The following is a 14,154-nucleotide window of genomic DNA, read 5'->3' as shown; positions in this document are numbered from 1 at the left end:
CCTGCCTGGGACCTGGCTGCCTTTCTGCCTTTGTAGCCTGCCATGGTCTCAGGGACCTGCAGTGTTTTGTTTTGTTTTGTTTTGTTTTGTTTTGTTCCATAATATTTGGTGTTTGTGAGTCAGCCAGGTTCTCTCCATGTTCTCTCCTGCCTGCACGCGGGATGGCTGAGGATGTGTGGAACCCTGGGCTCAGGAACCAGGTTTCTTTACAACAGCTCTGCATTCTATCTGCCTGAACACTGACCTCTACACACACCAGCGCTTCGGAGGTGATTTTTCCCTTTCCAGTCAGCCAACCACAGCCTTCACAGCTACAGTTTAGCCCTTCACTAACATTCATCTCTGGTTGCATTCCATTGCTAAAAACGTAATCAGACTACCTAGGGTTGGTCCTCCTGCACTAGCACTGCACATGCTGTGTGGTGTATTCAATTTAAGGCCCAAGGTCCCTTGGCTTTTTCTTTTCTTTTCTTTTCTTTTCTTTTCTTTTCTTTTGGACCACTTGTCATTCAGTGGTCCCTGCCATGAGAGACCACTCAGAGCAGCCTCTAGCCTCTCTGGCTTCTGAGTCACCTGGACCGGAGCCAGTCAGGCTTTAACCCCCCACTGTAGAGAGAGGATGTTCTTCTACAGGCCCTGCAGTGTTGGTTCACTGTTTTCGCGGGTTTTCACATTTTCAGCTATGGTATAAACCCTCAAACTATCGGCCACCCATCTGTGAATGCTCTGCTCGTATCCTGCCAGCTCCGCTTTTCTTCAAACTGTCCCTGCCACCACTACTGCTGATCCCATGGGTTAGTGGGGTCCACGAGGAAGCTGTTTTCAGCCTTTGCTCCCCTTTGCAACTTGAGAACCAAGTAAGTTCTCTGTTGTTTTTAATCAATAACTCAAGTAAAATTTTTACCCTGTTCAAAGATCTCTGATGCAGTTTGACAGCTGAGAGGTTTTGTCTTTTAAAAGGACAACCTCATCAAACAAATTTTTATAAGATACAAGTTAACAAAATCCTCTCTCATTCTGCCTTTCATAGTCTTAAAAATACTTTTCATTGTGCAAAAACATCTGTCACAGTCATTCTGACATAAATATGTTAAAACTTATGTTTTCACAAACCCTCCCCCAATTCTTGAGTTTCAGGGAGCTGAATTGAAGGATCTACCTTAAACAGGTCAGATATACTCTCTCAATTCCCTGGTCCTAATTTTTTTTCTCCTAAACTTAATTTTGTCCTCTGTTCTGCCAATACCTTAAACAGATGTAAGAGACACCAGACATTTCCATACCACAAACACCGGGTAGGAGCAAAGAGACCAGCTACCCCAGGATGTAACCAGCACCCAGCTTTCTCAAGCCAGAAGGTCCTGGATAGATGTGCTGCGGAAACTAAGAGACCGTGGATGCAAGCCCAGACTACTATACCCAGACTACTATACCCAGCCAAGCTTTCGTTCACTATAAATGGAGAAAACAAAATTTTCCAGGATAAAAACAAATTTAAACAATACGTAGCCACAAATCCAGCCTTACAGAAAGTAATAGAAGGAAAATCACTAACCAAGGAGTCCAACAATGACCACAATAACTCAGACATCTAGAGACCCTTCACCAGCGCAACACAAAGAAGGGAAACACACAAAATCTACTACTAAAAATGTGACCGGAGTTAACAACCACTGGTCATTAATATCACTTAATGTCAATGGACTCAACTCACCTATAAAAAGGCACAGACTAAGAGACTGGATACGAAAACAGGATCCAACATTCTTCTGTTTACAAGAAACACACCTCAACCACAAAGACAGGCACCTACTCAGAGTAAAGGGTTGGGATAAGGTTTATCAAGCAAATGGACCTAAGAAACAAGCAGGTGTGGCCATACTAATTTCTAACAAAGTTGACTTCAAACTAAAATCAATCAGAAGAGATGGAGAGGGACATTTTCTACTCATAACAGGAACAATTCATCAGGATGAAGTCTCAATCCTGAATATCTATGCCCCTAATATAGAAGCACCGACGTATGTAAAAGAAACATTGCTAAAACTCAAGGCAGCCATCAAACCGCACACATTAATAGTAGGAGACTTTAACACTCCTCTCTCACCAATGGACAGGTCAATTAGACAGAAACCTAACAGAGAAATAAGAGAATTAATGGAGGTAATGAATCAAATGGACTTAACAGACATCTATAGAATATTCCACCCAAATAGAAATGAATATACCTTCATAGAACCTTCTCGAAAATTGACCACATACTCGGTAACAAAGCAAACATCCACAGTTACAAAAAAATATTAGTAACCACCTGTATCTTATCAGATCACCATGGATTAAAGCTAGAATTCAACAACAATGCTACCCCCAGAAAGCCTACAAACTCATGGAAACTGAACAGTCAACTACTGAACCATACCTGGATTAAGGAAGAAATAAAGAAAGAAATTAAAGTCTTCCTTGAATTCAATGAAAATAAAGAAACAACATACTCAAACCTATGGGACACTATGAAAGCAGTCCTGAGAGGAAAGTTCATAGCAGCAACCCCACAACAGACAAAGGTCTGATCTCCAAAATATATAAAGAACTCAAGAAACTAGACGTTAAAATTATAATTAACCCAATTAAAAAATGGGGCACTGAACTGAACAGAGAATTCTCAACAGAAGAAGTTCAAATGGCCAAAAGATACTTAAGGTCATGCTCAACCTCCTTAGCGATCAGAGAAATGCAAATCAAAACAACTTTGAGATATCATCTTACACCTGTCAGAATGGCTAAAATCAAAAACACCAAGGATAGACTTTACTGGAGAGGTTGTGGAGAAAGGGGTACCCTCATCCATTGCTGGTGGGAATGCAAACTTGTGCAACCACTTTGGAAATCAGTGTGGTGGTTTCTCAGAAAAATTGGGATCAACCTACCCCTGGACCCAGCAATACCACTCTTGGGAATATACCCAAGAGATGCCCTATCATATGACAAAAGCATTTGTTCAACTATGTTCATAGCAGCATTATTTGTAATAGCCAGAACCTGGAAGCAACCTAGATGCCCTTCAATGGAAGAATGGATGAAGAAAGTGTGGAATATATACACATTAGAGTACTATTCTGCGGTAAAAAACAATGACTTCTCGAATTTTGCATGCAAATGGATGGAAATAGAAAATACTATCCTGAGTGAGGTAACCCAGACCCAAAAAGAAGATCATGGGATGTACTCACTCATAATTGGTTTCTAGCCATGGATAGGGGCCACTGAGTCTATAATTTGTGATCCTAAAGAAGCTAAACAAGAGGGTAAACCCAAGGAAAAACATATAGTTATCCTCCTGGCTATGGGAAATAGACAAGATTGCCGGGCAAAAAATTGGAATCTTGGGGGTGGGGTGGGATGGGGGTAAGGGGAGATGGGGAGAGAAAAGTGTGAAGGAGAGGATGAGGGGAACTTGGGGAAATGGGATGATTGGGGATAAAGGAAGGTTGGATAGGGGAGCAGGGAAGCACATATCTTAGTTAAGGGAGCCACCTAAGGGTTGGCAAGAGATTTGAAATTGGAGTGGCTACCAGGTGCCCAGGGCAATGTCCCCAGTTAGTTCCTTGGGAAGCTGAGGACAGGGAACCTGAAATGAACCTATCCTATAGCCATACTGATGAATATCTTGCATATCACCATAGAACCTTCATCTAGCGATGGATGGAGATAGAGACAGAGACCCACACTGGAGCACCGGACTGAGATCCCAAGGTCCTAATGAGGAGCAGAAGGAGGGAGAACATGAGCAAGGAAGTCAGGACCACGAGGGGTGCACCCACCCACTGAGACAGTTGGGCCGATCTATTGGGAGCTCACTAAGGCCAGCTGGACTGTGACTGAAAAAGCATGGGATAAAACCGGACTCTCTGAACATGGCGGACAATGAGAGCTGATGAGAGGCCAAGGACAATGGCACGGGGTTTTGATCCTACTTCATGTTCTGGCTTTGTGGGAGCCTAGACAGTTTGAATGTTCACCTTCCTAGACCTGGATGGAGGGGGGAGGACCTTGGACTTTCCACAGGGCAGGGAACCCTGACTGCTCCTGGGACTGGAGAAGGAGGAGAAGAGGAGTGGGGGGAGGGGGAGAGGGGCGGGAGGAGGAGGAGGGAAATGGGAGATGGGGGGAGGCGGAAAATCTTTTTTTTTTCAATAAAAAAAAAAGAGGAGCATGTCAAACAGTACTGGGATGGGCAAGAAACGCGCACATGCACATGTATCCATAACATTGCTCACACACACATATGCTCACACACACACATGAGCCAATGGAGGGTGCCAATTCTGCAGCATTGATGCTGCTGAATTGTGTAGGTATACTGAGAAATTTTTCCATATGGTAAGAAAACACACCAGAAATGTAGAATGAATGTCAGCTGTCTTTTCTCCAGTGGCAAAATTTGTGGAAATAACTTTACAGCAATGCATCAGAATTTAAATTTTACCTATTTTTGAAATATCCCTGACCAAATAAACATTACTAGCAAGCATGTGATAGCCATTCTGAATGCTAAGGGAATAGTTGTGGTCCCCTAGAGAGATGACAGATGCTCAGGAGAAGCCTACCACAGATGCCCAAGGAAGCATGATGACTTCAGGGCAAGACAAGAAGCAGATCTACCCTAAGAGGCAATCAATAACTAAAATGGCCAGCAATCTATTTTTCAAAATCTGCTACATAAAACCCTTCCAAATGATGCACAGAGGGCAGGAGAGTTAGCTCAGAGGTTAAGAGCACATTCTGCTTCTGCAGAGGACCTGAGATAATTTCCAACATCCACATGACAGCTCACAATCATTTGTAACTCAGATTCTGCGGATCCAATTGTTGTCTGGCCTTTGGTAGCACCAGGCATCCATGTGGTGCCCAAACATGCATGAGGGCAAAACACCCATCTAAGTTAAATAATATTTTAAGTCAAAGGAGCCCTGTCCTCAGTAGAGCTTTCAAAAGAAGTATCTGAGAAACTGTTCTATACTGCCTCTTAGTGCACCTCCAAATTGCTTTCTAATTAACCAAAAAGAAAAGACAAAGCCTTTTGACTTTAGTCAAACTGCAAGAAGACCATCACATTGTCAAAAGTATCTCAGTTGCCAGAATAAAGTCATCCTTCCAAACACAACTTTCTGCTGTGGGACAATGATCTGTATCCTGTCAGTTGTATTTTAGAAAATTAGCCAGGCAGGAAGCATAGGCGGGGCAAGGGCAAGCAGTCGGGAGTAGAGGCGTGGCAACAAGAATTATGAAAAGAGGGAAGTTTCAGTTCACAGTCATCACCCAAATGCAAAGGAAGTCAGACCTGTGTAAGCAAGATGTGACTGCCTCGCCGAAAAAGGTACTGAGCCATGTTGTTAATACAGAAAAGAATTATGGGCTGATATAAGTTATAAGAATTAATTAATAAGAAGCCTGAGCTACTGGGCCAATCAGTTTATAATTAATGAAAGCCTGTGTGTTTATTTGGGACTAAATGGCTGTGGGTCCTGGTGGGACAGAAATATCAGTCAACAACTTTCGGTCCCAGCTGGTGGATCTCTGTGAGTTCAAAGACAGCCTGATCTACAATGACAGCTTCAGTTTAGTCAGGGACACAAAGTCAAATCCTGCCTCAATAAACAAAACAAAACAAAACAAAACAAAAAATATTACCTTCTTCTGAAATTCTTATGTCATCTCTAGAGAGAAATTTAAAATTTTCCATGTTTTTATACTGTGTATGAGTCAATTTATAATTACTAAACTAAATAAAATATACAAAAGCAATCTTCCAGCAGCAAGTCAACTACTGTTCCATTATCCCTGCATTTATTACAGAATTATTGTTCATTTATCACATTAAAAAATTGTATGCAATGGGTACTTGAAACAATGAAGAAATGGAAATTGTCTGGGATAAGGCATGGTCTCAACATTGTGCTCATACATTTATTAAATAGAACCAGGCCTAACATTGAACTCAAGTTCTCCAGATAAGGCGTCCTGGCATTTCTTCATCTCTTGCGCATCCCAGGAGAGCCTGATCTCTCCTCTTCCTGCCTCTGCTGCATTCATTTCCCATATGCAGACATTTAACAGAGAAGAGAGAACAAGCAGAGACTCACAAGACCTGAGATTTCTCAGCATTTGATTTCACAGCTCTCCCATAAATGTAGTATCTGGCAGAAACAAGAGCCAACGCAAATTCTTCTAAATACTCAATTTCTATTCTTTTCCTTTCTGCAGTGCTTGGGGTTGAACTCAAGGACTTGCATGTGCTAGGGTAAGCACCCTACCACTGAACTAGATCTTCAGTCTCTAAATGTTGAAGTTTTCAAGCAATGTCCCACTTCCTACAGAATCATTATTGTAATTTTGCAACATAGAATAATTTCCATCTCTTTGGAAGTAAACAGAACACAAAACAATTTTAAATTATGTAACGTAAATAAATACCATCTACTAAGTTTTTAACAGACAGAAAGTGGGCGTTTTAAAAATTTTAAACCTGTTCTCATTTAATAGCAGCTTAACTCAGCGTAACAACCTGCCGAAATTTCCAGTATGCTTTCAAAAGTCACCAGAAATTTAAATTAGTATTTCAGTGCACATAGAGACATTACTACCAAAAAGTTAATTTAATTTCAAACAAATAGGTACATGTATAAACTTCCCATAATTATACCTTTAAGAATTACATTTGACAAGTTTGTATTTAAAAATACAAGATAGTAGCAGAGATAATACCTGTACTAAATAGAGTGCTTAAAAATAATGCTGAAAATGTTCTTCTTTTAAAAAGCAATGTGCAGAGAAGTAAAATGTTTCCGATAAGGTGAAAAATAAACAATTATCTATTGAAAACTGCACTTTGTTGACATAGTAGAAGACTTACTAAATACACAGAAGGTAGCATACAGTTACAAAAGGAGGCTTTCCTTGGGGACCAAGGAAGCAAAACTCACCAACACTTTTGTTACCCTACCAGGGGCTGGGCAGGCACAATCAAATTAAGATGAAACTATGTGGGTGGTTCTAATCCAATGACCTATGACCCAGTCAACAAAGGAACCTGGAGCAGAGCCATGAAGAAAATAACAGCCATGGGAAGGAAGACACTGGAGCTAGGCCACCATGAACTGGAGGGCTTCTGGGACTACCAGAATCCTACAGGGTGAGACAGCGCTTGGCCTAGGGGTTTTGGAGGGACCGTGGCCCTGTTACCTCTTGGATGGGTGTTGTGGAGCTCCAGAACAGCACATGAATAGGTTGCAATTATTTCAAGCCATTGTGTGCTTGTGGAACTTTGTATGGAGGCTCTGGGAAACCAGCACATTTTCTTGGTCATCAAAGGGGAGAAATACAAATGATGATGCCAGAAAAAATAACATCCATAGCCTGTTAGGGGTTTTCAGTTATTTCATACGGATAAACAGATCAGTGGTTCTGAATTTGTGGCACTCCTAGGCTCTGTCTCCTTGACTGTCCGATATCTAATAGGGGCATGTTTCTTATACATCCAATTAAGGTAAAATACCTCATTTATCTGGAGGAATGACTCTCTCTTTATAGGAAGGAAGACATTCAAATAACACAAAAGATTAAGTGTACACGCAAATGAATACACATTTTTCTGTGTTTGACAGAGTCTGGTGGTTCCCTGGACTGGCCTCAAGCTCATTCTAAAGCTAAGTCTAGATTAGCGTGAATTACATAGTAATACCCAGTCTCAAAACAAAGCAACCTCGAAAGGCAGTTAAAGAAATTGTGACATAACGACCACATTATTTTGTTAAGGATAAACTCTCTTCCGGTTTTAATTCTGTGATGAAATTAAAAGGCTTCCCTAGTCAATCCTGCAAACTACATCTACCTTCCTGGTTAAGGCAGCAAACACATGCTATAAAAGGAGGCCCTGTTCTATCCGGGAGTCTGGTAGGCTCACCTATCTAAATGCGTTAAACCCCTTTCAGTCTTTCAAGAATTGAACAAACATAAAACTGTTGTTTTTAACACATAGTGTTTTAACATAAAGTGTGCACCTTGGTCTTTAGGGAAATTATGTGCTGATCTAATTCTACACCTCATCTTAAGCCCAGCAATGTAATGGAAAGGGTATTTTTAATCAAAAAATGTCTTTCAGAAACCATGACAAGAATCATAATTCAGGCCAAAACCTGACAAAACATATTCTCAAAAAAGAAGCTGAAACTGAACTGTGTAGGAGAAAAGACCTCAAACCCCAGGATATCTTTAGGCCCATCAGAAAAATTCACACACATTTTAATACAGCTGCTGTCATCTGCTAAATTCAGAAACTCACTCCAGTTTTACAAGTATAGGTTATTCACAAATATGCTTTTTTTCCCTTTAATTTAATGAGCTGTGCCAAGCAGTGCTTCTGGCTACCTCTCAGGTTAATTTAAGGAAATCTGATTTTTTTTTTCATAAACGGATTCAAGGGAACTGAAAATAAGAGGCATTGAGCCCAAAGCCATATGGTATCTGTCTTCATGTGATGTGAGAGAACATTAGCCTCTGGGACCACGCTGGCCTGCTTCTTAAACCAGCATTCCCCTGGGAAATTCTCCGAGCCACTCTTAAAATGTTATGTGTCTCATTGAGTAGATTACAAGTGTCACCCTGGAAGGCTGTAAGACTTGGCCTAGAGAGATGGCTCAGCGGTTAAGGGTGTGTATTGTTTCTGCAGAGGATCCAAGTTCAATTTCCAGCACCCATGGCAACTTCCTGTGGCTCTAATTCCAGAGGATTTGATGCCTCTGGCCTCTAAGGGCACCAATACATACATAGGATACACTCATCCAGACACACACATACCTTCATGATTGAAAAAAAAAATGATAACATGAATCTTTGTGGGAGGGAGAATCTCCTATCCACCCAGCTGAATCTCTTCTTTGCAGCTGAGAAAACATAAAATAAAATCCCAGTACTTTTGTCTTTGCTTACCTAGGACATGGCTGACTGCCTAATGAGAGCATCCCTGGGGGCTGGAGAGATGGCTCAGAGCTTAAGAGCCCTGGCTGCTCTTCCAGAGGTCTTGAGTTCAATTCCCAGGACCCACATGGTGGCTCACAACCATCTGTAATAAGATCTGGTGCCCTCTTCTGATGTACAGCCCCACATGCAGTCCTAAATACAGAACACAGCATATATAATAAATGTAAAAAGGAGCTTCCCAGTGTTCTGAGTCAGCAGTCCTGTAATGAGTCTTCTAAAAATTTGCACCTCCAACCTGATATTTCTCACCTTTCAGGGTGCTCACTCAAGGAGTCATGTGACTGTGGGTCCTATCTCCATTCTTGTTGTTTGTTGATGTTCAGCTATTCCTTCATTCTATTTTTCATGGCCAAAGTCAATGCCTTAAACTGTACAATTTGGCATGAATTACTCAGTATTAATAAATAAAGGAACTTTTCTCTAGACAGTAACTCAAAGATGTTACTAAGGGATATATTACTATCCTCCCCATACTGATAGGGTGATATTATGAAAACACAGATTTAAACATTCATCAAAACAATCAGACGGAGAAAGCACAGCTCCTCCATTTAAACTTACTATTCTCATTCAGTCTTCATAATGTCACCAACTCATACACTCATTTTAAATGTTAGTGCCATATCTTGCCCATGTAAATTTAATTGGAATCACAGGGAGGGACTCTACGCAGAGGGTTTTGTTAAGAAACTCTTTGGTGGTAGGACAGTTTACCCAGTGACTTAAACTTACATATACTTATTTGCTTCTCAAATAAATGGTCAGAGACAAGGGTACCTTCAGATTCGAGTTGCTCCAGTCCATACGAGGAGGCAGCTGTATTTGGGTGGTTGATGGGTGAAATAGTTCCTCCCTCAGATGGGAGGACTGGAGAAATTGTGGGAGTTTCCACAGTCATTGCAGGGGGTGGTGCCTCTGGAGAGCCCAAAACTGGTATGAATTCCTTGTTTGGCCCAGTGATTGTGTCCATTAGGTCTGCCAAACACAAGAGACAAGACTTGACCCACAAGACAATCACTATAGAAAACGCCAACGTGAGCTTTAGACACGGCGAGGAAGCCGTGTCTCAGTGAAGTCAGCACTTGGTTCAGCTCCTCTTCTCACCTAATTCAGCTGCACACAGAAAATACTTCACCATCTGGGAAGAGACATGGTCTCAAATCATAATTTTGCTTTTGAAATTTATTCTCTCACTTATTTTATCAATAGTATAATGGATGGTGTTGAATTTTGGATGGGTACCAAAGACAGAAATTTAACAAAAAGAATGCACCAAGTTAAATGGCAGGGATTTCTTTGGAAAGAACAAGCATGCTTCACAAAATCAGGGGGAAGAGTCTGAACCCAGATCTATGACTAAAGTAGACTCTTTCAAAAACATCCAAATGAAGCTCCAAGTGCCCCACACCTCAAGAAACTACAACAATCATAGTTTGAACCATCAGAATTTCCCCAGGCAGATTTACACATTCCCAACTTTCTGAGTCAGAATCTCTTTGCCAGTGAGTCAGAGGAAAACATACATACATACATACATACATACATACATACATACATAATACACACGCACACACAGACATGCAACATGAGGGGGCCTGTTTGTTTGTTGTTGGGGTTTTGTCCTGCCCGTTCCCCCAGCTGTTTAGCCCCAAAGAAAATCACACATAGATCTCCATAAATTATAAGGTGATTGGTCCATTAGCTCTAGCCTCTCACTGGATGACTCTCACATCTTGATTAAACCATTTTTCTGATCTATATTAGCCATGTGGCTCAGTACCTTTTTTCAGCAGGGCAGATCACATCCTGCTGCTTCAGTGGTCTGGGCAGGAGTGGGAGGAATCCACTTCCTCCTTCCCAGAATTCTCCTGTTCTCATTACATCATTTCTACTTCCTGTCTGGTTTTCCCACCTATATTTCCTGCCTGGCCAATCAGCATTTATTTATAACATGATTGACAGAATACAGACAATTTTCCTGCGCGCGCGCACACACACACACACACACACATATATTTCCATGACATACAGCCACAAGGCCCCCTTATATTTCTTATGGGAATATAAATTGGTGCAACAACCACTATGAAAAGGAGACATAGGTCCCTAATGTCACATACTCATACATCCTATGGTCAGAAACCCCTCTACCTATGAAACAGTCCTTCACTGTCTAATGCAGATCATTCAAAAGAGTGTTCACCATAGCTGTAGTTACAACAGCTGTACCTGGAGATGGTCCAGATGCAGACTGCAGGAGCATGGAAGAATACTGCATGAATAATGAGATGTGCTTCCATAATGACACGATGGTCAGAACAAAGAAACTACAGGATGTCTGACAATCAGAACAGTAAGAGAAAATGCTAACTTCCAAAAATATTGCCTGTAGTACAGTATTTTCCTTAAAAATTTAAAAAGGAAAAAGAGATGAAAATGTGTACTTGTAACTATAGATACACAAAACCTGGAGGTAGAGGTAGTGTGGTGTGAAGGAGATTAGGAAAACAAAATTGATAATGCTGGTTACCAGTCCAGAAGAGAGGCAGTTAGAGTACAGGTCATCAGATTTCATGAAGGTTATTGTCAGACTCTAGAGTTGAGTTTTGTGTGCTTTGTTTTAGAAGGAGGATTAGGAGGCAGGATTAGAAAACATTTATTATATTTTTAAAAATATCTCAATAAGTATATCATCTTTGCTTGGACAATGATAAATAGAGAAATGAATACATATATGTATATGTATTATTTCTCTCTATATATGTATGCTCTCTCTCTCTCAAGAGATTCTGATAACCAGCCAGGTGTTAAAACTTCATTGCCCTTGAGAGAGTAGGACACCTGAGGGTCTATTATATAGAAAACCCTTTTCATAGATTACTTCCTTACAATAACATAAGTAGACAGTTGTGGAAATGAACAGAGGCCTACAAAAGTTCAGCAGCTTATCTGATGTCACAGTCTTAAAGAGAGCCAAAGGTGGCTCCAAACCCAGGTCCTTACTATTTTTAAACTCCCAACCCTGGCTTTTAGGAGGCAGTCCTCAGGAGGCTAAGACTTGGGGACCTGAAGAGTCACCTCATCCTTTGAGGCTATAACACATTTCTACACGCAAAGAGAGTTGACTATCTTTCCAGGTAGGAACACAAGCATGCTGGTGAAAGGGCCAGGTGTCTCACTCATCCCGGTAATTCACAGTAAAGGTCCACACTCCTGCTCCAAACAATGAACCCACACTCTTGTACTGACCTTCCATGGAAGAGGTAACTTTGAGAGACAAAGGGACAACAGCTGTGGAGGCCGAAGTGTCCAGAGACTCCCATCTTCTGGAGAGTTCGGTGGCACCCACATCAGCAGACACAGGAGAGGGGGATGGCATACCATCTTCAGGCTCACCACTCCCTCTGGGGACCTCAACGTGCTCTTGTGTCACCAAGGGTAATGTGGGGTCTGGTTCTTGTGTGGCCATTGTCATCTCTTGTGTGATGTCTGCGAAGGAGGGAAACGTGTTTAAACAAACCAAATTACTATACATTAAAGTCTCTATGGGGGCCAATATAATGAAAAAGGCTAGATAGCTCTTTCAGAGCCCAGAACAACAAATACAACTTGGGAATCCAAGGCCAATAAGCAAATGTTACTGCAGTTGCTTCAGGGAGTTGGGGGGTAATCTGAGGCAGAGAAAAAGAAGGAAATGTAAAAACAAACAAGCCAAAAAACCTAAAATAAAATTGAAGGAAAATAGGAAGATGGCTATCTGAGCTTCTCAGACATGCTTGAATATTAGTTGAATCAGTCTGTTAGGAAACAAACTACCCAGTAGGGGCTCAAACCACTGAGCTTTCTCACAAAACAGTAGGCAAATGAGGCAGTTATTACTGAGAGCATATTTGATCATCAAAATAGGCTGAATATGACCTGATCCGTTGTACTTTCTAGTTTGCAACTGTAAAAGTCTAAAATATAACAATACAGGCTTGTTGGTGTAATGTATGCTAGGGCCATACATTACATACATACATTACGTTCTAAAAACGTAAGTGCTACAGACAATTGAAGCTATTGTTTCATCCTATTTAACATCTTCATACTTGCACAAGCTCAACTTCATGTCTTTTTCAAATCACGTTATACTGTGAGTGGTGGCACATGCCTTTATCTCAGTTCTTGAGATTCAGGGCATGGGAACCTCTGTGCTTTTGAGGCCACATAGGGTTATGCAGTAGGAAACTGTCACCTCATGAAAAATTTGAATAGAACTTATAAAATATCTTCTGGAAATATCTATGAAAATTCACACTTAGAGCTATGTCAGTCTTCTCAAAATGGGTTAGAAATTGGGCATGGTAAAACACAATGGTAATCAGAGCAGTCCAGAAGGAGAGGCAAGAGAATCAGGCACTAAAGGCCACTTTTGGTTATATATCAAGTATGACTCTGAGCAACTTGAGATACTGTCTCAAAACAAACAGAAAAACATAAAACTCAAAACAGGCATGCAAACTATCCAGTCTTACTTTTATTATTTATAAAATGATCACTTTTATATTTTAATTACATCTCAACAGAACTTTATAAGCCATACTACAAATCTGTTCTTTCCTTTTCATTAATAGGTTACTTGATCTAAGTCATAAGATTTGCATATTCTAAAGCAATTTGCGATGAACACATTCATTTGATTCAAAGTCTTTCCCTTCGGATGCTATTATGTGACCAACCACAGAATAAAAACATAATCCATTAACAACTAATACTAGGATTTCACCTTTTAATAGTCAAAAATATGGAGGCCAAAAAAAAGTAGAAAATCCAGAATGAAGCCAGTTGATGATATATATTTTCTTTACATATTATTTCTAAACTATTTATTTTGGGTTAAATAAGGTTAGAGAACCAAGTGGTTAAAACTACAAGATAAATTTTGTATAATTATTTTTGGTGAGAAATACCAGAGATGTACATATACTTAGGTATAAATAGGTACCATACATTGTTGTGAAACTAAAATACATACCTGCTTCCTTTGTACTTACATATGTACTTATATTGTCATGACAAAAGATTTGAAAAATATTCAACTATTTGAAATATACATTGGTTTCAATGCTGTTG

At 40.5% G+C, this 14,154-nt stretch overlaps 1 protein-coding gene across 1 annotated transcript in view; it reads right to left on the bottom strand.

The window, feature by feature from the left end:
- Armh4 (armadillo like helical domain containing 4) overlaps positions 1-14,154 on the bottom strand; it is a 109,401-nt gene that overhangs the window by 83,064 nt on the left and 12,183 nt on the right. Inside the window, exons 3-4 of the mRNA XM_057786032.1 lie at positions 12,289-12,528; positions 9,817-10,014 (exon numbers count right to left, since the gene is read on the bottom strand). Of these exons, the coding sequence (XP_057642015.1) occupies positions 9,817-10,014; positions 12,289-12,528 (438 nt within the window). The remainder of the gene's footprint in view (positions 1-9,816; positions 10,015-12,288; positions 12,529-14,154) is intronic.

The sequence above is a fragment of the Chionomys nivalis genome, chromosome 12 (genome assembly GCF_950005125.1).
Source record: "Chionomys nivalis chromosome 12, mChiNiv1.1, whole genome shotgun sequence".
In the NCBI taxonomy this organism is placed as follows: Eukaryota; Metazoa; Chordata; class Mammalia; order Rodentia; family Cricetidae; genus Chionomys; species Chionomys nivalis.
The sequence above is the reverse complement of the archived record's forward strand: the minus strand, read 5'-3'. Positions and strand labels throughout refer to the sequence as shown.